This window comes from Tetranychus urticae, chromosome 3 (assembly GCF_039701765.1).
Source record: "Tetranychus urticae isolate SD_2017Ah chromosome 3, NJAU_TeUrti_SD_1.0, whole genome shotgun sequence".
Taxonomy (NCBI): Eukaryota; Metazoa; Arthropoda; class Arachnida; order Trombidiformes; family Tetranychidae; genus Tetranychus; species Tetranychus urticae.
In genome coordinates, this window is record NC_142960.1 from 16,798,323 (window position 1) to 16,825,940 (window position 27,618).

Here is a 27,618-nt window from a genome sequence, read left to right on the forward strand (position 1 = left end):
TGAAAATGGAATGATGAAGATGAGGAAATGAAGACGAATGAACTCAAGGCTAGAAAAGTGCATTTATACGCAACACTCGAGTTTAACTGAACAGAGTTTAAGTCTATTCTTTCCTTTTATCTTCATCTTCATCATTTAAAAACATTTAGATTAAAGTCGAAAGCACTAATGTTGACTAACGAAACAAGTAAGAAGAGATTAAGAGAAGAGGAAAAAAAGGCTAAAGGTAAATGAGAAGAAGATGATGAACAACATTCCAAGCATGATAATGTTCCCTGAAGTTGCAGTTGAAACCAAAAGACAGACAAGGTGATATATTTTTAGTCAATGAATGAATATGGAAAAGTGATAAAAGCGCAGAATAATAATTTCGCTATAAAAATAGAAATGGACAAAAGACTTGGAACGATGAGAATCATGAGATTGATGAAGATGTAAATGATAACGAGAAAAGTTCTTGAATCGAATCAAGAGTTTCCATGGAAAGTCAGGGCAAGTTGAAAACGCAATTTTTAGAGAAAAAAAATGGATTAAAAGAAAATTCGAAATTGGAAAAAAAGTTCGAAAAAGAATAATTTGCAAAGTTAATTGAAATAAAGTTCTCGCAACTATTCATGATAATAACCATTAAAATTGAGTGTTCAAGTTGAGGTAAAATTGGTTGAAAAATGAAAAGTAGAAGATGATTAGTTGATCATGAGAAATGATCAACTTGTGTTTCCATTAAATGAATTTTTATCATGATATCGAATGAAAACTGGAAAATAAACTTGGAACTTTATTTTTTGGAAATTTCATTTTTTTGTAAAATATCAAATTCTGTTTCCATTTTCATCAACTTTTCGCCGCTTTTCAAATGTTATTTTCATGTTTCTCCTTTTGCTGCATTTTAATCATCAATTTTGTTCATTTTCATGATTATGTAACATCGATTTCAAAAAAGTGGAAAAAAACATTTTCGTTAATTTGGTCTTCTTTTTGTTTGAAAAAACTCTTTAAATGTTTAAATGAACATTAACAATATTCAACCACATCATGCAGTTTGTATCATTAACAAGTATTATTGTTTTCCTGTTTTGTGAATTGAGATGAACTGAAGGATCACTTGGGTAATCAATTTACATTAATAACTTTTTTCAACATAAAATTCATTCAACTTGTCATGTAATATCGACTAGTCTTTGGTGGGTTTTGTCTTCAACTTCATGTTCGCTAATTACTTGTGACTGAATTTGAAGAAAAGAAAATTTTTCAGAATAATTTTGTTCTTTTCATTGTTTCGAACCTTTTTCTCGATTTGATTGAATAATACGTTCTTTTGAAAATTTAATCAGATTATTGAACGAGATCTGGATAAGACTATTTTTAGTAACTCGATCTTCATAATTAGGTTGATGCGTTTGGAGAAAAAGTTCATTAGGAAATTCAACGAATAAATGTAAAGTTATAATTAGTTCGTGATTGCGATACAGAAGAAAAATCTCGACGAAAATGGATAAAGATTTGAAGATAAATTATGCATTAAAAAGAAATTAAAATGAAATCAAATCATTGCGAACTTGGCATAGAACTTTGTTGGAAAACTTGAAAATTCGAGAATTGCTTTTTCTTAGAAAATAAAGTTTCTAAAGTAATTCTTAGCATCGTTAGAAGTCAACCTCAGAGTTGTTTAAAATTCTCATGAAAAGTTTACAATTTTACTTTTAAAACACTTCTGAGTAATCAAAGATTCTCTTGATTTCACCTCAAATCTGATCGATGCAAATTGAACTGAAAAAGGCAAAACTTTACACTCTTTGATTAGCATTTTATTGGTTCTTTGATTCAAAATTCAGGTTTCAGTTTTGGTGAAAACTGCATTTCCATTGAGATAACCAATTGTTTCAATAAAAACGAAAGTCATTTGATTCCAGAAATTCATTTTTCTCTTCCTTCTATTTACTTAGTTTTCTTCCAGTTTTATTGTGATTCCAAAAATGAAATGTGATCAACTCAAGTGTAGTTGATTACCAATGACTTGGAGTGAAAGTAAAACCCAAAAATGATCAACTGAAGAGGAATCAAATTATCGAAAACTGAAGAGAAAAAAGTTTGTAAAATGAAGGAATTCATTATTCAGACAAATCAATTAATTAAACAGAATAATAGTTTATTCTTTGAATCAAAGTAAAGGCTGAAAATGGTTCGAGATGAGCTTTTCACTCAACTTCAAGTTCATCGATCAATAAAGCATTAAATTAAATTCTTGAAACTTTTGGAAAAGAGAGAAAAGAAAAACTCGAAATTCTCAACTTGAATCTCCATGAACAACACTTTTTCTTCTTCTTCTTCTTCTTCTTCTAATATCAAGTTCTCCTGATAAACAATAATAAGATGAAACGAAGAAGGAAAATATTTGAATTGCAAGTTTTTCTCTTTTTTTTCTTCTCTTTTCTCTCAACTCGAATTTTCTCAAGCAAACTTATTCAGATAATTTCCTGTTTATCACAGCTTTTCAACATAACATGGAACCATTAAAGGCCCATTCAAATGTTCAATATCAGTTTCCATCGGTGAACAAATTAACGATAAATTATGTACAAGATCAACTGATCATTAGCATGTTCCAATGAATACAATGATAGAACAAAAGGGAGGTAAAAAAATATCCAAAAATAATAATAAATAGTAATAATGATGAGAATAATATATCAAGAGAATCGATAAGTTCTGTAGAAAAATTTTTCTCTTTTCACTCTTTTCGCTTCTCATAACTCGTCTTGTTTCCAATGAATTTAATCGATAATAACATTCTCATTAACCATTTATAATGATAACAATAATACAAATAATCATTTTCCCCATTAGCCAATAATTTCGTTCATCAACATTTTATGCTTAAATTGATTCAACATTAGAGTTCAGGTGAATCTGAAAAAAGGAAATTTTTCATTTTCCATTCCAATCACAATGAGTTTCAAGGATTTCAAAGCGAACGTTTGATTCGCAATTTACTCAGCATTCACCACTTTTGATTCGATTTCAAGAAAACACAGAAAACCTCAAAATCAAAATTTACTCTTAACTTCAGTTCTTGCTTTTACACAATAAACTCGATATTAACTTTGGCTCAAGTTTTCTTGATATGGAAATGAAAGTGGAATCAATGATGAAAAGTAGATTCAATAAACATGATCTGAGTCTCGAAATTCACTTGCCTTCGAGGCTTTCATTTTCGTCTCGTTCTTCTTCAGGAAATATTTCAGTTCTTTTCATCAACTTTATGCTCTTAAGAAACCTTTGCTTTCGTTTTTTCGCATCTTTTTTTCACTTTGCAAAGAGAATAAAAAAGAATGGAGAAATTTTCCGAATCAGATTCCATTCAGTTTTTTCATTCTTTTTAGCTATTCTATCATTTTGCCCCTTCATTGCTATCTATTCGTTATTATCTTCATCTTTGCAAACATAAGTATACCTTTTGTGATCAATATCATATTCAAATGGTAACATTTCATTTGGTTTATTTTCAAGTTTTTTATTCACTTTTTACGGTTAAAATGTTTCTTCATATTTCTACCATTTTCCATGTTTTCAAGCCACTTTAAACTTGAATTATCATCATTTTGTTTCATGCTTAGCATTCTTTTTTGTCCACTCTGATTATCATTATTATCCTCAATTGTCATGATATAATTTTTCAACAGATATTTCATTTCGAATGGACACTTTTTTACTTCTCTTGTTTTTAATGTCGTGTAAGTTCAGCTAGTATAAACAACTAAATCAGTAAAATCAATAAAATAAGTAAACATTGGAACAATGTCATTACAGAACAAAAAATCAATATCAAATACAAATTATTGACCAGTAAAAAATAGATGAAATTTTATTACTTTGCCCAACAAATGTATCGATACAAGGGTTATCAAGACGTTTAACTTGAATAACTTTACGATCAAAGCAAGTGTAGAGACTTCTGTATATCGGTTTCGAGTAACGTTCATTTACAGTTGCAGGGTCGAGGCCAAAACTCAAAACGGGATTTTGGTCTTCAATCATCGGCACATTTAATATTGTTTTGGACAAACAACCTTTCGTTTGGAATTTTTCAATTTTAAAACCATATTTAAATTTGGCGCCTTTTGACTCTTTTTACTTTCGCTCTCTGAGCCACATGTGTCTCCTATAAACTTATTGACTATTTTGAATTATCGGGTCATTTTTTGCCCAGTCATACCTTGTAAATGTCATGTTATAAGTATTACGTGACACTGATCATGAATGTTGTGGTTCCTCTAAATAATTAGTTGTGTACTGAAGAGGAAAGGATACTAACCACTAAACTACCAGAGAAGTTTGATTTGAGCATTTAAAGAATGAGCAAACGAACCTCAAAGTATATTACATTTATTGGGTGCATTTCATGTTGAAATGTGATTACGCGTCATACACATCAAAAATCATCAACATCACAGGGTGACACTTTTCAGACAGAAAATTTGCCGACCAAAAAAATGATTTTCCAAAAAATTTGCAAGGTAAAAAGGGATAAATTTGCCAGTTGAAAATGAAACCATTTGATAGATTGTGAAAATGTAAAGGTGAAAGACTGGATTCTGGAATCAATGTCTCATTATCTTAGACTGACTGTACTTTAGCTCTTGAACAACAACATGCAATTTTTACAAGGCAACACTGCATACATCTTTATCTTCAATCTTCATCTTGTACAACTGTAAACGTTTGATTGACATTGACTAGTGAGAGTAACACACTCATGGAAGCAGTGAAGAAGCAGAAAAAAACACAAGTAAAAGGAAGCATCAAATTTATCAAAATTATCAACTTAATCTCTCCCTTGTGGTTTTTGTATTTAGTTTAATCACTAGAGACTAGACAGTAATCACTTTTTTTCAAGCAGCAGAAGCACAGCAAAAGAGACAGCAAGAGAGTAGCATCAGTAGCACAAGAAAAAAGAGACTAAGTACAAGTGCAAAGACAACAATTTCTGTCAGAATTAATCAACAGAAGAACGAAGAAAAAAAGAGAAGAAATTCAATATATTCTGTAAACCCTGTAAAGTTGACAAGAAGAAAAAAGTTGATAGCTCAAGATAGCAAGTTTTTATTGCATATAATTGAGCTCATTTGCGTTCACCCATCAGGTAAAGAGCAAGACTGCAATAGACTTAAAGTCAAAGGTGAACATTATCTTGAGCAGTAAAAGAAATGTTCACTTTTTATTAACTTTTCATCGCCTTCTTGTTTTTACTTGTACAATTAACTCGTAATCAAACAACTTTTTTGCACATTTAATTGCATTACTTTGATCAACTGTAAATTCACAGGTAAAGGACTCACAACTCAAAGGTTGAAACAGAAAGTCAACTGTTAAAGACTTTATTTACTCTTCTGATTATCATTAATACAATAAATGATAAAAGTGATTACATTTCCGATTCATGTTTACCTTAATTAACGTGACGAGACAATCAGTCAATTATGACATTTAAAATGAATGATACGAGAAAAGGTCAAAGTTGAGAGAAAAAAGAATCGAAATTTGAAGTTTACCTTTTTCTCGGTAAATCAAGTTAATAAGTGCAAATTATGTGCTTTTTTATCAAACATGAAAACTGAAAAAAAAGATGTTTTTTGTTCAATTAAGAGTCAATTTACACTCAATGGTTTTCAGTTTATTTTTGCCTTACTTTTGTTTCCAACATTTTATTATATTTACCTTGATAAATTATTTACTGCAACACAGAATGACATTAATTTACATTTACCTTTTATTTATTCACACTTTTTACTTGTTAAATAAATAAATTGTTGCTAAATAATTAATTGTGATGAATGTTAATCAATTGATTGAAATATTGAACCATCAAAGTGGATCAATTAATCAGCTTGCACTAATTGTTTGACAAGTTTTGTGTTTAAAGTTTTCTCAATCTTTTAATGGTCACTGAAACTGTCATTGAAACTGAGTAATTGCGTGATGATAATCATGTAAAATGTGGAAATGGTGAAAAGAGTGGAAAATTCGTTTTCGAACATTTTTTGGACATTTCAAGATGGAATATGCGCAAACTCGCTTTTCGTTCAATTTTCAGTTTATCATGTCAACGAACTTGGAAGAATATTAATGGAGAAAAATTGCGTTTACAGTTTAGACTATTTTACGATTGGTAAGATTTGATCAGAAGATAAAAGTTTGTAAATATCGAAATAGTAATAGTTTGTAATGGAAGTTGAAAAAGATTTTTTTTTCAAGTTTCGACTTAATTTGAATGAAACTTTTCAAAGTCGAACAACTTATTGATTTTTCGAATTATCCAATAAATCGAAAAAGGTCAAAATTTAGATTAAAGCAATTTCGTGTTTCGATCAACTTGTCAGAACACGAAATGTTATCAAATGAAAAGCATAAGTTTTCGATAATTTAGTCAACTTATTTTCGAAAAGTGTTATCAAAGATTCGAAAAATTCAAATTCGAACTAAAGACACAATTTTCGAAGGTTGACATTTCTATTGATTTCTTGAAATAGAAATGTAAAAGTTCTCAGTCGAATAAAGTAATTTTGAATTATTCTGATCGAACTTGAATAATTAGGAAAATCTTGAAAAACGAAGATTTTTATTCTTTTAATTTTCGAGGAAACAAAAGCATTCATAAATGAAATTGAATAAAAAAAGTTTTCCATTAACTTGTTATTTCGTTTGGAAAAGCAAAAAGAATTGAAATGGAATTTGAAAAGTTGAAAAAATTGAATTCGAACAAGTTTCGTCTGGAAATTTACAAAGTAACTTTTCTCACCTTTGGTATTCACAGAAAAGGATGAAATACTATTCATTAAAATCACCTGAATCTTCAATCTTATTAGACGATCAAACCCACGCCAAGTTATTACTTACAAGAGAATCATTTGTTTCGTTTTCAATGACAAATTTGGAGTTGAGATTATTAATGAATAAAGACAATTAATCAAGACTTTTCACTTTTATTATTTACTTACTGATTTCCTGAAAAAACTTCACCAAATCTTCTGCCTTTCAAACTCTTCCAACTCAATGGATATTTACTCATCATTCATCAAACTGATTAGATTATATAAATTGATGTCAATCGATTTCTAATAACATCTATTGACATTCATTGAAACATTGTAACTGAAACTTGATAAAAGGGAAAACTGAGAAATTATCAATTCTATTTACATTATTAAGCGAAGATATTTTTGAATAATTTTGCAGAAATTTTTGAACTAAAAATTGGATAGAATTGAACTTTAATCAAACGGATTTTTTCATTCGTTTCGTGAACAAATGTTGACTTTTTGCAAATGGAAACATTTTTCTCTGGAAAATGGAAAATCTTTTTTTTCACCAAATTCATTACCTGAAACTGATTATCTTGATTAATAATGGTCAAGTATGAAAAGGAAGGAAAAGTAGAAGAGAGGGAAAAAAAGATTCTTCAGATTTTTCAGAGTTCTTTGTACTCTTCCTCTCATTATCTTCATTCATTGATAATCATCCACTTGATGAGTTTTCATGGAATCAACAAATCAATTCGTCAGATTAATAACACATTTGAAATGAATAAGCTGAGACAACATGCAGCAATGAGATTAACATGATTCAATTTGGCGATGAAAGTTGAGAAGAAAGAAATTCTCTGTAAATGGAATAACCTTTAAGTTAAAGGTAAAGGTGATGAAGATGATTGAGTGATGATCATGTAAATTGTATTAATGAGAAGAAGAAGAATTGGGAAGAATCGAACATTTTGAAACAATTGCAATTGTTCGATATTTGTAACCTTCTTTTGTTTTCTTCGACTTTTCCTGGTTTCTCTTCTTCCTCATCATCTTCACAAACATGAACATGATTTAACTGCTTCTTTTGCCGGTTCTCTTCATCTTCAACTTTTCTCTTCTCAAGACATTTTCTTTTATCGTCCTGTTTATCGATTTATCCATAAATGTGTGAGAACTCTGAAGGTTAAAGAAAATCAGTCATTTGAGTCTGTCAGGATAAAGAAAGATGATCATGATGATGAGAGAAGAAAAGAAACCCTTGATGGAGAATAAGCTGAAGAAACTATTTTTTCTCTTCCTTTTTTCTTTCTTTTCTCTCTTCATCTACTTCTTCATAACCAGAGCAACTGAAGAGGGGAGAGAGACAAGTAAGATTAAGATGAAAATGAAAATGAAAATGATGAAGCTGAACAGAAAAGTAAAAACAAAATCTGATAAGGAATAAGAATAGAATGTAAATCTGAATAATCTGACTCAAGAGCGACATTTTCTGTTCGCATTTCAAACACTAAACTGATGAGAAAAGAATGGAAATTCACAAATAGATTCAAGTTCAAGATGTTGGCTTGGACAATGAATGGTGAACAATAACTCGACTATTCTAGTCTGAGTCAATGTTTTGTTTCCAGTAAAGTAATAAGTAAAGTTATATTAGCCAAAAATGATGAGACTTTTCGTATTATCTACTTTCACTGAGAACATCAGAAATAATTGGTTTCTTCCTCATCAGGACCAACAAAACAATTCATTTCATCTGGTCCATACCAAAGAAATTGAACCAATTCTCGAATCAATAATCATCTTCGCCAATCGCAAATCACAATCGATGGAACGACTTCAAATAAAAAACTCTACAAATAATAGTTCGATCTCAGTTCAAAAAGTCGGAAGGTCAAAATTCTTTTACTCTTCATATGCATTCGCAAATGAATCAATCTGATAGAGTTCTATGTTATCCATGATCGTCTCGAAACTCCATCTCGAAACTCGAGAAGCAACTTCACTGCATTTAAATTGAAAAAAATTGAATCGAAAAGTGAAATTTTCTAAAATTGCGTCGTTCTTCTTTTGATGACTTGAAACTTGCCAGCAAAAATTGAGTCGTAAATGAAAATCACAGAATAATTTGAAGTCATTTTCTTGACACTTTGATATCAAAGTGAATATCGAACAACTTGAAACTTGTAAATAATATCTCGTTGAAACCAGTTCATTCCTTATTCACACCAAGAGCACAAATTAAGACTGATAAGTGAGCAATGAACAATTATCTGGTTGAGATTAATTAAGTTGATAATGATGATAATCAAGGTTTGAACTGGAAGAACAGTAAACAAGGAAAGTGAGTAAAAGGTAAATTAATAAGTCAAAGTGAAATATGAAACAAGGCTTTGGACCGCGAAAAAGAGGCCAATAATGCGAACAGAGGAAAAGGTTGAACAAACAATGGGAAAGACTAATAAAGCCTAAAGGTATTATTTCGAGGTTCACTGTTATTATCATTTCTTAGTGTTTCTGTTTATCTTTTACGTTGTGTGTGTTGTTGCTCGACTCTAGTTGTTGTTGAAGGTTAATCAGTTGAGGAAACATTAGTAAACAGTTTTCACTGTTGAGCCAAAAATGATCGTCAAGTACAACGTAACAAATGGTTCGTTGTTACCTTAACATTTCAACAGCAGGTTAACATTTTCATCCTCGTCACTTGCTACTATTGATATTATTAATAGACATCAAGATGCCCCTAAAGATAAGATATTTTTTGCTGCTTCTCTCTCTCTTCCTCCCCTGTAATATTATACAAGAGGAAGCTTAATGTGAAAAGGTAAGAATCCATTTTAACGGTGAAAATGTTGTAAGATGATGATTAGGGGAAGATGATGAAAAATAAATAAATAGCGTCAATGATGATATCCATAAGTTAATTTACTTGTTATCAAAAAGGTACTTGAAGATAAAGTGAAAGTTGTTAGTTTTTTGGCTCTTGTTTTGCGCTTCTTCAGTCACCCTTCTTGCTCGGTCAAATGTTTACCTTAACAGTAATGATAATTTTATTGTGTTTTATTGCGAGTTATACATTTTATTGCATGTTAACATGTCCAGCTTTTTGTTCAACTTTTCACTCTTTTTTTGTCGACCTTTTTGTTGCTTTTTTTGCTTTTGCCTTTAGAGTTGCTTCAAGTGAATTTTAATTAATCATGTCATTATCAGATGATTTTCAATCTGGTTCATGTTGCTGTTCATTATGATGGCTTCAAATTGGAAAATTGAAATTTTTTTTCTTCTTTTGTGAATTTATTCTTTTGGAAAGAAAGGAAAATTTTAAAAACACATTTTTGTCGAGTTGGCAGTCTGGAAGTTTCGAGAATTGTTTCCAGAGTTGCAAAAGATGAACTTTAATTTGCACATTTGACGAATTTCCGTTTTCAATGAATGTTTATTATAATCAAGTCAACTTTAGTCGATGTTTCCATCAGTTAAATCCATGGGTTCAATGATAATCAAAAATGACTAGATCATGAACTTTGAGTCAAAACCTGATAGCTTGTGAAATGCTTTTTCACTTAAAGTTTAACTTTTCGTCATTTTCATCAATTTAGATGTTAACAGTTTCTTTTCGTGATAATAATGCAAAATAATCCGATAATTTTCTTCAACTCTTCGTCAATCAAGTCAATTGATGCGTCATTAGAGCTAATACGACTACTGGTTAAGTCACAAGCTCCACTCCTGGTGGTGCCCTTTCGTCAATTCCTTTAAGTTTCAGCTTTGCAACCATACTTCCCTCGGAACCCAAAAACCTTGGTTTCCCGGAAGCTTCAATTCGGGTTATGAAATTAGTTACTCAGAATGATCACTGTTTAGCATCGTTTATGGTTAGAACTAGTATCTGATTGCCTTTGAACCTCTAACTTTCGTTCTTGATTAATGAAAACATTCTTGGCAAATGCTTGCGCTGTAGACCGTCTTGCAATCTCCCATCAAGCACTACACATGGATTCTTAAGACCAAAACACTTGTCTTGTTTGTTCAACGGTTGAATTGTGTTACTTGGCTGAAAAAATGAGAATTGAGAAGCCGAAAGTTGTGATTATTTTCACACTAATTTGATCGTTTCCAATATCGATTATAATCCTCAATCTTATTCAATTGTAGAAGCACTACTTTTGACTGGTCCAATGAGGCTAGACTGGTTGTGAAGCTCAACCCAGTTGAGGTTAGGTTTAGGTTCAGCTCTGATTGTCTCATAGTCTTCTCTCCGTAAAGACAGTGAAGTGAAAAACTTTATCCATTTGTGACAATTGAACTGTGAGGTATGCGAACGAGGAAACATCGGAAATGGACCGATGAATTTGGATGAGTTTATTTTCGAATGGTTGATTCGATGGAATTATTTTGATAAATCTTGAGAAATCTGATTTTTGATCAAGACTAGGCTATGCTAGCAATAATAGCAGACATTTATAATTGAGTTGCTCATTCTGTGTTAAGATGAGAGAGTCACAGAAATCATTTCTTATCGATTGAAGAATCAATTTTGTTCAGTTCAACTTTATCAGAAGTTTGCAAGTTACAATCCTCACCAAAACTAATGTCCAGACAATTCCAACTCTTTATCGACAATTTTCATGCAATTGTTTACCAAATTTAACCAACCAAACAAATGATATTAATTAGATTTTAATTTGAAAAAACGAAAGTCTGTCTCAATTGATCAACTGCAAAATGCAAACACAAAGTCAAGTTGTTCATCAATGGAACCATTGTGAGCAAACTTGGATCGATATTAATTTATAAACTCTTTTTTTTTGTTGGATCACATTTTTGCTTTTCATTTTTATCCTGAAAAAGGTTGAATAATAAAAAGGTTTCATTGAAAGATCAGTTATTTATATTAAAACAATATGATTGTGCATTATCATAGCAATAAATAATATTGAATAACAAAAGGTAGAGAAGCAAATATTTAATAATGAAAAATATTCACAAGTTGAATCTTGAAAGATGAAAGGCAAAAATGGTGAATTGGCTTTTCCCAATGTTTAGTTGGATGGAATTGAGGTTGAAATTGGAAAATGAAATATTCAATAATCAATGAGTTCTGATTGATTGATGTTGAAAAAATGATTGAAAGGCTATTTAACTTGATTAATTGAATGAAAATTGAAACAACAAAATAAACATTTACACCTTCGAATGTTTCAAGATCAATAAGTTTGGCAATTAACCAAGAACAACAATCCATGAATTAAGGGTAATTTCACTCATCGCCATTATCTTCCGAGCATTTATCAAACGATTGAAATTCAAGTCGAAGTTGAAAGAAAAAGAAAAATTCTTTTTTCCAAACTTTTCTCAATGTCAATTAATTTCAAGATTAGCCTGAACCATCATGCAAATGATATTAAAATGTCAATTTGTTGATTAACGCAAAATTGGGAGAAGAATGGAAAGGAATGAGAAGAAAAAAAGTTGAAACATTATTCTAATAGCATGTATCATGACATTTCAATGGAAAGAAGACTTGACCAGAGATAAAGAGAATAGTGAGATTGAAACCCGGAAATAGGAAGTTACATCTCAGTGAAGCCAGAAAAGAAGACGAGGAAAAAAAGAGAAAAAAAGGAAAAGAGGAAAAAAATGAAGAGCTCAAGACGAAGATGAAAAGAGAAAGAAAAAATGGAACGAAAAGAAAGTGAAAGAATTAACTTTCCATGACAAAGCATAGCCTTTGGTCATATTGATTTTACCATTTCTCACTCACAAATCTCTCCCATTCTCTTCCTTCTCATCATCATCTAACCAAAATTCTGATATAATAATATATTGGCTGAATGCCAATAGATTCTGGTTCATAATAAATTTTTTCTTCTCTTTCCTTTCTCTTCTGCGCTTTTTCCTGGATAAACTTTTTTTGTCTTCATTACATTTTTGTTCATTGATCGATTTATGAATAGCCATGATTGAAGCGAAAGCAAATTAGAAGGGAAAAAACAGGATGAAAACAAAGTCAACAATTGGAAACAATTGAAAGCGATTAAAGTGAACTTTCAAACAGTTTCAATTACCAAGTAAAGTCATTGATTTGGGTGAGTTTTGCAGAACCGCAAAATTGGATGAAATTCATCATAAATCTTGAAACTCTTTCTTTTTAATAGCCTCAAGGACTTTAAATTGAATAACTTGAATGAACCTTGAAATATGATGATGTAAATGTTTGCAATGATTGGTTGAGAGTGCTGGGAGTTTGGAAGAAAAGAAGAAGAAAAAAGGAAAAGAAGAAGAAAAAAGGAAAAGAAGAAGAAAAAAGGAAAAGAAGAAGAAAAAGGTAAAAGAGAAATGCTTCTTTTTTATTTCCCTTTTTTTCTCCTTCCATCATTCAGAATAATAAAAGTCTAACCAGCTTTGCTCAATTTTGCCTTTTCAACTTTACCTTCATTTTTATGCTCAATAAGCACAACTTGCATCTCACGATAGTCAAGTATTTACCTTTACCTTTTCCAATGAGAAAAAAAGTTTATATTTGCTTTTACATTTGTTTTTATCCAAGAATGCAAATCAATTTGTTTTTACAACATTCAATTATCACTGAAAGGTGAATCAAGAACTTTTACGTCAACTTTATCGTTTCCATTCGTTTGAGTTATTAGAGAATTTTTTTTCGAAAAAAATCTTTTATCTTCGTTCAAGCACTTAGCAAGGTAAATGATATTTTTCAAGATTCTTCTTCTTCTTGATATTAGCATCAGAACTTTTCTTCCCTGTGGTTCAATATCACAGATTTTATTGTTCTGATTCTTGAGTCGAAATTCTCTCTCAGTAATGATATTTTACTATTGAAACAAAGAAAACAATTTCCAACTTTTCTGGTCTTTTTACCTTTTTTTTGTTCTTTTCTGGTTTTGTTTACAGTAAAGTTAACTTTAACGTAAACTTTATTCTTTGCTTTTCTGTTTGCTCGTTCCTTTCCTTTTCCAGTTTCATGATGATTCCCAATCAATTGTACATTTTCTTTCCATTCCTTGCCTGGTCTGGAAGAATGATGAACATGATGATAATGATGATAATGATGAGAAGAATGGAAAGACCAAACAAAAGACAAACTCTGAGTGAGTTTACAATTTAAATAACTCACTTGATAATGGAACTTCCCTGTAATTCTGAAAACGCTTTTTTTCTCTCCCTTTTTCTTCTTCTTTCCAAACAACTTCACGTTAACTTCAATTATGTAAAAATGTTTCACCATTCACTTATCATCATCATCATCAGTAACAACAAGGAAAACATGCTTTTATTTCAACGTTATTTTTATTTGTTTCGCGATTTCCGTTTCTTTATTTTACTTTTTCGATTTTTTCGTTCCCTTCATTTTCAGACTCAATTTGTTCACATTCAGATAACATTTTAATGACACAACTTTCAAGTTCATTGTCTTTCACCAAATATTAAATGACAATAATGAACAATCAGACAGAAAAAGTTGCAACTTTCGTTGGATAGCATTTAATGAATGCAGGTGCTTCAAGTCCATTTGCTTTCACAAATCAAAAACATTTCAGAATAAATTCTGATAAACTTTTCTCCAAACAAAATGAATCATATCGAATTCAATTTGTCAACAAATCGAGAAAAAAAGATTTACTTTGACCACAAAACAAACCACTCGCAACTCGCACTAATTCAATCCTTTTAGCGAACAACGAAAAAAAATAGATTTCCCTTAAAATTACGATTCCATAAAAAATGCAATCGTTATTAACATGAAAGTTTCTCTGGTGATACGAATTTAATTTTTCGACAAAAATATTTTTCGAAGCAAATGTTTTTGATATTTATCGCTTTTCTTGTTTCTCCATTTTCTTGTAATTTTTCGAATGGAAATTTCAATACTAATCGAACTTCAAGTGAAATGATTAGTTTTTAGATCGAACCATTTCCAATGTTTCGAAATGCAAACACAAGACGAATAGCAATTTTTCAAAGTTTGACTGGACAATGACTTTTGTTTCCTAAAATTATTCAAAGAAACTTGAAAGTGTACATTTACTTTGAATTGGAAATGTTTTCAAGCTGAAAATGTTCACAAGGCGAAAAGAGAAGAGAATAAAATGAATTGAGATAAAATGAAATGATTGACGGTGAATGTGTTCGTAGACGAACAAGAAGAAAAGTGAAGAAGAAGAAAAAAAAGCATCACCAATGTTGAGTTTGTTTCTTGTTTCTCACTCATTTTTCTTGCAAAATGAGAAACAAATCTTTTCACAGTTTTACTTCATCTTCATTCATCTATCTTGTTCATCTTTCCAATCCTTCTTGCAATCTCTTTCCCTCTCAACCATTCCCACTCTCTTCCTCTTCCACTCTTCTCCTCTTCTGCCTATTTAACCAGAAAACAAAAAGTACATTGTATTAGATTGTATTGTATTATTAGTGTTATTATATGTGCAGTTGAGTGTTGTTGTGCTTCCAGGACAAAGTGTAGATGAAAGTGTACTTATTGTTTGGTTATACTCCAAAAACAATCTCAAACCCATTCATCAACATTTCAAGTAAAGCAAAACATTTACAAAAAGTAGGCAAAAAAGGGATGAGAAAAGTTGAAGGCAAGAATAAGTTCAAGTCCATTCGGTGAAATATGATATTTTCACTTTTTCCATCCTCAACACTGTTCGCCATCTTTTCACTTCACCAAATGAATAAATAATAACTTGAACATTTCTTGAAAACTGGAAAAAAAACCAATTATTGAGTCAACAAATGACAACGAAACGGTAAAAGGTAAACACTGAAATGATCAATTTGTTATCCATCATCATTGACATGGAGTTTCATCTATGAGAAAATTGCATGAGAAGAAATAATAACACAAAAAATGAACAATTACAACAATTCATCCAATGAGGTAAAAATATTCACATATCTGTAAAGGTAAAAGTTCAAGTTGAAATGTCAACATTCGAGACTTTGGAATGAAAATTTTAATTTAACTCGAGCATTAATCGTTTACCTTTTGAAATCAAATGCAACTAATATAGCCAAGTATCACGTCAAAAGCTGACAATGTTGCACACAACTTGCTCAGGTATCATTGCTCGAATAAAGAAAAGATGAAATTGAGTGAATAACGAGAAGCAAAAATATTAGCCAATCTCACTTAAGTCATGATACTTGACTTGTCAAATATGTTTCACTGAAAAAAAGAAGAGAAAACAAAGAAGAAGAAGAAAATGAATCAACATGATAAGAGTAATAGAGTTGAAGGGAGTTTTGCTTATTTTTACTGGGAGTTTGTAATGAGCTTTTGTTTTCTGGTTTGCACGCAATACACGATAATATGTATATAAATGGTTAATAATGATAATGAACAGGAAAGAAGAGATAAAAATGAGAATAAATTTTCTAAGTTAACCTGAAAAAAACTTATTACTTTTCAGTTTTACTTTTACCTTTTGCTTTCTTCATTTACTTTTCAACCTTTTCTATTATCAACATGTCTGTCTATTTATCGATATTGTACTATTATAATAATCGATTGTCATTTCTTTCTTTACTTTTGCTTCTTCTTCGTCTTCTCTCATCTTGTTTCGTCTTTTCTGCTTATTCCTTGGTACAACTTATTCTTGTCAATATGAAAACAAATGACTCTTTTATTGGTTGGACAAATTAGCCTAATGGGTAAAGAAACGTTGAATATATTTCATTTAACTATTGATATTAGTTTATATATTGAGCAAACAATATCTACTTGGATTATTATTATAATCATTTCCAACTTGTTTTCTTACTTTCATCACGCACTTGATATTTTTGCAGTTATTAACTCCCACTTAGCCACCCTTAAAATCATCTTATCCAGTTGGTATAATTTCATGAATGTGAAAAGTTGATAACATTTGTTCCGTTGACATTGAGAGACTTTGGACGCTTTTAATCGACTTTTCGTTCACAAGTTTTACTTTGGGATAAAAGGTTAATTTTTTGCTTCTTTTTCTTCGCCACTTCAAATCATTTCTATTCTGATTTTTATCAATGAACTAAGAATAAGAATGTTTCGAGGTTTGTTTATTTCGAATCGATTTGGAGTTTTATGTCTACTGATCGGTTCTATTGAGTCTTTAGTATGAACTAGACATTGTACGAAAATTTTTCATTCGAAGCTTTTTGCTAATGGAAAATGATTTTTTTCAGATTTTTGTTTTTTCCAATTTTGGTCAAAACTTTCCTTTGCGTGAGCAGAAAATCAATTTGGACATTTTTTGGAAAAATTTTATGAAAGATTCGAAAGATTTCTGGTTAAACTCACAATTTTCAGGGATGCAAATGATTGAGCTAAAGTCAGTTTTATACTCTAATCGAAATGCGAAATTTTGTGAAACTTCGATGTTGGTATAGCATGGAAAAGCTTGAGAGCAAATCAATATTGAAATGAAAATTTTACCAGAAGTCGACAAAATTATTGGTCCTAAAAATAGAGGAAAAATGACATTGAACTGGCATGAGTTGAATCAATTGATGAACGAAAAATGTTAACCAAAAGAAAATGCAAATTGAATATCGATTGATTGAGATCGATTTATTTTGCAACCAAGAACGAAGTTTGTTTCATTTTGACTAACCACACGATTGATTACAAAAGCCTTTAATCAAATTATAATTGAAGACAGTTTTTGAAGAAGCAAAATATCCAACGTTTGCCTTATCCATATCCTTGAGGTTTTGCCAAATAATGGTTAACTTTAATGCTAGTTTAGGTTAGATTAGGTTAGATTAGATTTAATTTGATTTTGATTTCCTTTTCCAGAAGTGAAAGAGTCCCAGCGATTGACCCTAAACAATACACTTGAACAAATGGTTAAAGTTGATTCACAAAGAGCACTGATTATGATGAATTACAAGTTTACTTCAAGTGTTTAAAGTCGTTGGTTTGTTGTGTAATTGAGATAATTGTTGTACGCTAATCTTGCATCTTTGGCTTTTCTGTTTATTCAACTTATTGACAGCAAGAAGCCAAAAAATGAACATTTCACTCTCATTCCTCTTCGGGAAGATAAGCAGAGAGAGAGAGAGAGTTAACTATCATCAGTTACATACTCATCATCAGTTCAAGTTTGATACATTGTCATTCATCTTCTTCTCATCATCATTATGCCGACAAACAAAAACATCATTTTTCTTTCCTCTTCATCAGATTATCAGAGTAAATCTTTTTTTTTTGCTTTTCCTTTTTTTTCTCTAATCGCAATTGTTACCAATCATGATAAAACTAACCCAGATTCAACAGATAAATGATTAAATCAATTGATCAGTGGAACAATTTCAAGATGAATTTTTTTACTCGAAAAGGTTCATCTTTGATTTATCGTCGATAAAAAATGTTATCGCTTTCAACACTTTCATTTGGTTCAATTGAAAGTGACAATGAATTGTGTGTTGAACAATTAAACGCTTTTTTCGATTTTTACAATTTCGCCAACATTTCAAACAATTGAATTTATTAATCAATAATGATTAATGATTGTGACCATCAATTGATTAAATTGTTTAAACAGAACCGAGATTCAATTACAATCGATAAAAGTTTTCATTTGCTTCCAAAATCATTTCCAACCGTCAAAGTTAATCACAATCAATCACATTTGTCAATTATGATCATTAAACATTTAACATTTAAACAATTTACTAATTGCTGTTGGACTTTGACTTGGTCCCAACCTTTTGCCATCTTGAAAGTTAACAAGTTTCAACAATTAATTTGTGGTTAACCATTCAGGTTAATGAACAATTAAGTTAATTGTGTTGAGACGAATCATAATGAGCAGAGAGAAGCAAGTGATGTTTATTTCAATTGTGATTATGATAACATTTTGATAAACTGTTGACAATTATCATTCATTATTTACCCTTAATTAACGATGAAAGTGTCCAATGTTCAACTCAATCTTGCTAACCTTTAACCATTTGTCAGTTTAATCAACAAAGGTAATAACAATGACAGTATTAAAAGTTGACATTTGTAACTTGCATAACAAGTTTACTGTGAAAACCCATTTGCACAAGTAAATTAGCAAATAGGAAAAGTCAATCTTGATAAACATTGAAATTTATCGTGAAATGAAAAGTCACTCAATTCAGTTATTAACCAACCTTTGCTTATGTAAGCTTCAAGTATCATTGGGTTATTTTGCATTATTATTGTAACAAGAAACTGACAAGATCTGAATCGATAAGGTTTATGACTAGAGACTAGTCAGAGTTGATGATTAAAGTTGATTCCAGCAACTTATTAGTAATAAGGATTAAAATGTCACTTTCATAGGATAAGAGGTTTACTGTGAGTTCATTGTGTATCATTGGGTCATTTTGCATCATCAAGATTAGACTTTAATCTAAACAATCAGCATTGATTACTAAAGGTGACAAAGTTGGTGACTAAAGTTGATTCTAATAAATTTTTCATTCTCAGTGGTTTAGATTATATCGACGAATGAAATAAATGTAATATTCAAAATTTAAGTGTCTAAAATGAGAAAGAGAAATGGTCCAAATTATTCTCCTCTTTCTTTATTCTGTCTATTTCCCTGTCTTGACAAATACATTTCTTATTCTTAACAATGGTCAGAAGGGTAAAACAAACTCTTTGTTTCAACTAAAGGATAATTGAGAGGAGTTGAATTTCGACTCCAAAGTGGTAACTTGAAAATGAATGTAACTGGTGTTTCGTCAATTGGACTTAGTGCTTACTCAATTGTTAATTCAACTAAATTTTAGTTAATTTAATGGAAGATTATTTCCATCGGTTAGTTTGTTGAAGTTATTTCCAACAGTCAAACTCGAGGCTGTTCGGTCGTATAAAAGACTGGACCAATGGTGGTGTTAGTCTAGTCTTCCATCGATGCCTCTGCATCGATGCTTGGCGTACTGCAATAACATCTCGATGACGTGCTCATCCTAAATACCATAAGATTGTTGTTATATGATTACAGTAATGAAGTGATATTTATTACAACATTGAGACTCGACTCAGAAGCTTTACAGTTAACCTTACAACTTTATTTACTGAGCTGACACTCAATTCACTTTGCGATTTTTGAATATGATTATAATCAAATTTTAAACCCAATATCTGAGGAACCATTCACCATACAGAGGAAACCCAATAAGTTTTTGTCATAACTCAACATGCTTCATCGAATGACCTTTTATTGAAATCGGTTTTAGGCATTACGATTGCTTCCCTTGTCAGACTAAAGTTGCAAATGTTTTCTCATTACAATAATTTTTCCCTTCAAATGAAAACTTTTTTTAGCACAAAAAACTATTTCCAACTAATTTATTGTCTCAATAAATAGATAGGAAAATTATGTTAAACTTAAAGTTTACCTTTTCCTCATTCATTGTTCACTTTTCCTTCATCATTTGTATCTTGATTCTTCTTTCATGATGACTTTTTGGTTGCTTAGCATTTCTTTACAATTAAATAGCCACAAATCGATACTCTGTTCTCTGTGTTACATGTTAAAACTGAACAGCAACTTGGAATAATTTTTCACTTCTTCTTTCAACATTTTCCATAGTCAACAATTCGTAGCAAATCAGAATATACAATATATATTTATCCATCAAACGATTTCTTTTCTTCATCTAATGTCAGTTTAACTTGTTCAATTCTGAAGAGAGAGCGAAGAAGAAAGAAGAGAAGAAAATATCTGGAAGAAGAAAAGGATGGAGAGATGATGATGATATTGCAAGAAATGGAAGAAAATGTGAGCAAGAAAAACAAGAAGATTGTCAAGATCGATAAAACCTTGTTTTTCCCAGCTTTCATTTTCCCTTTTTTTCACATTTCTTCATGTTCACCATTCTTATCCTCATCTTCATCATTCTCTTCCTTCAATTTCTTATTCTTAAATTGGATTCTCTTTCGTATATTATGTTTACAGTTCTCAGTTAACCTTATAGAATGTCAAAAAGAAGTGTTACTTTCTTTCGATTCTCTTTTTTCTTCGTCCTTTCCCATTTCTCCATGAAAAAACATTGTCACCATCAAATTCAATAACTGAATCGTTTCGCTCATTTCTATCAATTGGAATCACTTTACAAGTTTCAATTGGAAACGAAAGGTTGGAAACAAAAAGAGTTGATCAGTTTAATTTGAAGACACATTTTCAGTTTTCTTCTTCCTCCTTCTTCTTCAGCTTTCAAGATTGTCTAGACTTGAAGATGATGATGAGAAATGATAATGAATAAGTAAAGGATTGTAAAAGTTATTATATTCTGATGATACAAGATTATCTGAATAAAATGGTGGAAAATAAGTTATGCTTGGAGAGAAGCAATTTCCTTTTATTCTTGAAACTTTGTGATCCGTGAACAAGATGATGCAGACTGAAGATGAAAGTGAAAGGTAAGTGAAAGGTAAGCAAAGGGATAAGAAATGGAAATGAAGAGAGAAAAGCAAATGCTGTTGATGATAATGAAGGCAATGAGAATGGTAAAGAGGAACGTAATAAGAAATGAAAATACTTTAACAAGGATGAAAGATTCAGGGAAAGGAAAAGATGATTGAATTATGTTGAACAGCGAAAAAAGGGTAAAAACACTTATTTTTATCAACAATTTTTCATTTTTTCTCTCTTCATTTGTAAAGTTCAATCTCTTTTTTTTCCTAAACTTTCAATATCAGGTAACACCGAGCTCGGCAAACATTGTGTTCGAGGATTCAACTGTAAATGTACAAACCATTAGAAATACTTTTATCGTTAACCTTTTCATCATGTAAATGGTCAATCTTGACCAGAATCACTAGACATTAAGCACCCTTTTTCAATGAGTTAAACCTGGAAACACTTCAACTGTTATTGCAACTTTACTTTTTGCTTCAGTCATTTCCATGAATATATATTCTGAAACACCTAAAAGGATTTTCCTTTTCAACCGAAAATATGTTAAAATTGGTCAAATGGAATTTTATGTTGAGGAGAAGAAAAAAAATTGAAGATTTGGGTTTCCATGAAAAGTTGAACTTTAATTTAAACTTTAATCATTAATCATGCTTCAATCGGATATTCAAGAGCATGGAATATCAAAGATTTTCATTTTCAACTAAAAATAATTTTCATTTTAAGCATTCTGTTTGAGCGATTCTTTGTCAGTCTTTTTTTTCAGTTTACACTCTCAAAGGCCTGACTATTTACTCAAGCTTGACTTGAACAGTTTGACTTTTAGGTTAACATTTTAAGCTCTTTTTGGCTTCACTTGAATCTCACAAAAACGTGTCTCATTCACCAGTAGCGCAACCTCAATGGCTGTTCAACATTTCATCAGCTGTAACCTTGACTTTGTAAACTGGATTAGCTTTCCTCAAATATGAGATTAGGCGAAATTTGCTCCAAATTTGAAGCTCATCAATGAGCATCCAGAGACTTGGCAGCTTTAATCAAATTTACTTTTAATGTTCTTTTGTTTCTTACTTTACCTCAACAATCACCTTGATTTGGAATCAACTTCAATACAATTATGCTAATTCAACATTCACAATTAATATCAAACATCTAATTTTACATGCGTCAATGCTTACATAATCTTGCATGAAATAATCATTTTCGTTGAAGAAAATTACATAAAAAAAAGATTAAATAAAATTCGATTCTGAACAAAACGTCGGAATTTCGACAAAAAGAGATTCAAAATCCAAGAAAAAGTCAGTGTTGCACTGATTGAATAGAAAAGAGAAAAGTTCTGAAACGAATAAAGAGTTGAAAGAAAAATCCATTCCAAGCAATTTGGACTCTTTGCAAAGAACGCAAAGATTGTTGGCTTTATTAATCAACATAATTAGTAATCAACCCACGCCACTTGATGGTACTGTTTATGAATGTGAATCAAGGCAAGGTTACTGTAAAATGTTTCAAGGTTCCTCGAAAACTCGAAACTCCTGAAACGGAAAAAGTCTCCAAGTGTCATGTCTTCATTAGAAATGGTAAAATGTGAACTGATAATGAACTTTGCATCTGGGAGACTGTTGCAAGTTGAAATCATTAGATAATCGAAGCAAGCCGCAAGTCATTAATTTGAGCCTCCACTTGAGTTGCATTGTTGGTTGAATAGGAAACTGATAAAAGTGAATGAAAAGTGGAAAGTAAATATCGGTGAAATGGAAGCAGAAGAAACAAGAAGACTTTTCGTCTCTCAAGTGGATTAAGTGATATCGAAATTTGCCAACCTAAATTGTCGCAATTATTTGATGATACTCTGCATGAGATAAAGTTGACTCAAAATTTCATCATCAGTTGAACCTTGCAGCAGCAGTACAAGTGACCAGACCCGAGTACAGGTACACTCGTCTTGTCCCAAGCAACCATTGAAAGAAGCAATAACAAGCCAAAAACTGTTGAGACTGTTGGGTTCAGTTGAAGTAGTTGGTCAACTTGCAACATTGTAAGGAAATGAATAAAAGCAATGGTCATTGGAATTGGTAATAACAATTTTTCATTACAATTGTTTACCAAATGGAAGCCAAAATTAGCATCATTTCTGAACATTTGTTCAACGATTTTCCCAATCTTTTCCTCTTCTTTGACCAACATTGGAAAATCGCAAACACACAGAAAAAAATGAAAAATGAATGAAAATTAATACCTTGATTGTGATTATGATTGATTCATCTAAATGCATTTATATTTATATAACATTTATCTGACAAGCATCAATTACTATTCAGTGAACCGTTTTTTCAAGTAATTTATTATTACTATTGCAAATATCAAATAACGAGATATTAATTTTCATCACTAGTTCTGAATGGAAGGCGAAATTTGCGAAAAATTGATAAAATTGGAAACTTTGCATTTCCAATCAAATGTTAATTATTGAGAGAATAATTTCAATCTTCATTTCCGGAAATCCTTTTTTCCTATCAATTATTCACTCTGTTGGGCAGATTATTTCCTGGGAGTTGGAACTGAATTTTGGGCAAAAAGAATTTTCATTTCTACGATTGAAGCGATTTCATTTGGATGAACTTTTTTTTACCAAAGAAACTGGGAAACAAACAGAAAGTCGAGCAAGTTTAATAATGACTAATAACAACAGTTATCAGTATCATCAGTTTCATTAAATACAAAAGGAGAAGAAAAAAGTTCAATTTCAGAATTTTATTGTTGAAAGAAGAAGCTTCTTTTTTTTGTAAAGCTTTGCTTTTTTCTCCTTCTTTTTCTTCTTCTTTTTGCTTCAACTTCAATAGATTCAATTTTCATTCTCATATTAGATTAATGAATAAAGAATTTGTTTCTGTCATATTCATCTTCTATCATCATCATTTACAGTGCCTACAATGGTAAATACTGTTACTCTGTTATCATCATTCTCTTGCTTCTTAATTTCTTGTTCAATTGATTTTTCTTCTCTTCTGTTGTTTGGTTCAACTTTGCGCTTTGGCTCAACTTGGGATGATTATTGTGTGAGACGATTCATTGATAGTGATTCACAGTTTTGCAAGTAGATAAATGGAGCATGATTGAGGAAGAAAAGGAAAGATGGAATGGAGAGAGAGAAAAATTTCATGAAGATAAAGATGAAGCAACAGAGAGTTTGCAAGAAAAGGCTTTTTTCAATGAGCAAAAGACAAAACTGTTTGATAAACACAACGAGATCATCTTTGGAAAGGAAAGGGAAGAAGAAAAGCATTTTTTGGCAACAATTCTCAACCCTCATTCTGTTAATGATTTGCAAGTCGAATGATAGTGTTCATCATGAACAGGGTAAAAGATGATGATGAACAAGAGCAAGGTCATTGGTTAATCTCTTTTGCTCAGAAGATGAGCAAACGTTAATCAAGAGTTGTTGCCTTTCCTTTTTAATACTTGGATCATGGAAACGTATAAATTATTGTTTCTATTGAACACTTATTAAGCTTCGCCTAAATCATGTTCAGAATAACAATAAATGATAATCATAATGATGATGATGGTTTAGTCGTCAGATTAAAAAGGTAAGCAAAAGTGATAATTCAAAATATGAATCCCAAGAAGAGAAGATAACAATTGGAAAGTTCAATTCATCATGGCTCACTTGATCATTCCATGTCATATTCACTAAACCATAGCTGATTGAACATCCATGTCCAGTGTAATTATCTCAACTGTTCATTAAACGTTCAACCTCATTCATGGCGAATGATCGAAATCGAAAATGATAAAAAATCGAAATTCTTCTCTTTAATCAATTGTGAACAAATGAAAATCCACTTACCTTGATCTTCTAGTTGTTGGATCTTTCATCACCATAACTTCAGTTATGTTTCCAAATTTGCTAAAATACTCTTTAAGACTTTCTGATTGTTGATGAACATGATGAACAAGATGAATCCGAAATTGTTGTTGAACACAAATCACAGAAAATAGGAAAACACAGAAAGGTTAACACTTTTGTCTCAACTGGATCAACTTGACTCAGATTCATGAGAAGACTTTTCAATGTTTGCTCGTCAAAAAAAAGATCAAAATTGTTTACCTTTTAATGGTCAGTTTATCGGTTAATCAATCAAACTGTTTAAAATTGGATTAACAATGTTGATGGATTAATTTGCTTGTAAACGGAAAAAATTGACTTTCTTTTATTTCCTTCACCTTCTAATCAACGATCGTTAATTTTCAGTTGATCAACATTTATGTCTCACTTGAAGGATTCATGACCTTACATGATGTTTTTTTTCATTTTGTATTTTTATCTCAAACTTTTTATCTCCTAATGACAATAATAAAAATCGAGGCAAATTTTTATTACATTAATGAACGACGTTAAGAAGGTTAAAGTGAGTTATGAGTTTTTTTTTATTTTTTTGTTTCTTACCATAAAATTCAATTCTAACGATTTCAAAATCACTCAACTTTTCATTCAATTGAACATTCACATGGCATTCGGTTTCAACAAAATTTCTTATTCAACAATTGACTTTTCATCACATTTTCCAATCAATTCATTCCGATCACTAGAATTTCAATTTTCCAACTTTCAATCATTTCTATGAGAAAACATTTTTCCAATCAACTATCGAATTTGAATCTTCAACTTTTCATCGAAACACTTTCACCGAAACATTCGTTTTCTTTTCTTCACAATTTTCCGTTCACACCATTTCCATTTGGAATTTCAGAATTTCAGAATTTCCATTTTCTTTTTCGAACTATTTCTAAATCTTTTTGCAACGAAAATTTCAAACTTTTCGCTTCAACTTTAAACACTTCACTTGGAAATTCAAATTCTTCACAATTTCCACTGAAAACTTTTCGATTTTTTGGTCTTTTCTTCTCAACTTGACTTGGAAAGTTTGACGAGCAAAGATTGAGTTTTTACGTTAATTAAACGCCTTACCTGGAGCAGTTTGCCAACTAAGGCCTCCGATGAACATTTTAGTTTCTGAGTCCATTTTGGTAGATTCAGTTTCCATTTTGGTTTCAGTTTCCATGATTAATAATAAAAAGATAATAGAATAATAATAAACTCCTTAATTTGGCTTGAATTTGATTGATGATTACGTGTGTGTGTGTGTTTGCTTGTGTTATTGCTGTTGGTGTTGTATTATCCCAGTTGAGGTTGAAAATTGAATAATTTTCTTGAAAAATTTGGATAAATATTTTTTTCTTAAATTTTTCAAGCTGACAAAAAAGATAAGCAAAAAAGCGATAAAAGCAAAAAAACTTTCACTTGAACTTCACTTGGAAGATACAAATTTGATCACAAAATAATGGATGAATTTTTTCTGGTTAAACTTTTCGCATTCAATTGAGATGATTACTTTTGTTGACTTTGCTGATGAATCGGCCGATGAATGGTATTAATTATACAATGATGATGATGATATTGACAGAACTAATCAACAACAACAACAAAAAACTAAAGGAAGAGAGAAAAAGGAAAAAAGTAGAAAAAAAATCCTGGTTTTGTATCTTCTTTGAACTCTTTTTTTTGCCTTCTTTTAACCAACACTGAAAGAGAGAGACACTTAGTTGTAGTTGTAGTAATAATAATTATATGATAACTTGCATGACAGAATCATTCAGAATGAAATGAGGATGATAATGATGGTGAAGTGAGAGAAAGAGAGAGAAAAGAAGAGAAAAGAAGAAAGAAGAAGAAGAGGAAAGAAAAGACGGCGATGAAGAAGAGGCTAAAGATGCAGTTACAGAGGGAATCTACTGAGTGAGTTGAGGGAAACCAAAGAGAGATTTAGGTTTACTTTTGTTTGTGTCTACGCATATTCAATGATAGAATGAAAGACAAAACTCTGAGACTTTTCATGATTATTACAGCGTCACCTGACGATCTTTACCAATACTTGTAATCTTCATTCGGGTTCATCATTATTCAACATTAATCGTAATTAACATCGTTCTTTTCATCTTCTGTTTTCCCTCTGTTTAATGAAACGAGCAACAAAAAAAGTTTCCACATTTTTCATCTCTTTTTAATCACTTTTTTGTGTTGCATTATCATGAGATGGAAATGCATTCATCTTCAACTTTTATCCTCAAAAGATAATCGTTAACCGTTGTAATGATCAAGTGTAAAGAGAAATTATTTTTTTCGCTCCTTTTTTTTCATTCTGCCATTCATTTATTATTGGCGACAAAATATCAAACAAAATGTTGCAAATTGGTAAATTAACATTCAGGTAAAAGGAAGGAAATAATTCTGTTGAAATGGTTCGTTCGACTGTCAATCAGTTTTATCCTTTTTCAAGCTCAATTTGAATATCATTATCAGTTGGAATTGATTATTATCATGAAAACAGAGATTGACAGAACTTCATCAAAAATCG

The 27,618-nt window shown here is 30.8% G+C and overlaps 1 protein-coding gene across 2 annotated transcripts in view; it reads right to left on the reverse strand.

Moving 5' to 3' along the window:
• Positions 1 to 26,991, reverse strand: part of LOC107363296 (RNA-binding protein Musashi homolog Rbp6) — a 60,711-nt gene extending 33,720 nt beyond the window's left edge. For both annotated transcript variants that reach the window (XM_015930504.3, XM_089268791.1), the window contains exons 1-2: positions 26,172 to 26,991; positions 25,050 to 25,131 (exon numbers count right to left, since the gene is read on the reverse strand). In XM_015930504.3, coding sequence (XP_015785990.2) covers positions 25,050 to 25,131; positions 26,172 to 26,265 — 176 coding nt within the window. In that variant the 5' untranslated portion in view covers positions 26,266 to 26,991. The remainder of the gene's footprint in view (positions 1 to 25,049; positions 25,132 to 26,171) is intronic.
• Positions 26,992 to 27,618: the final 627 nt, after the last annotated feature.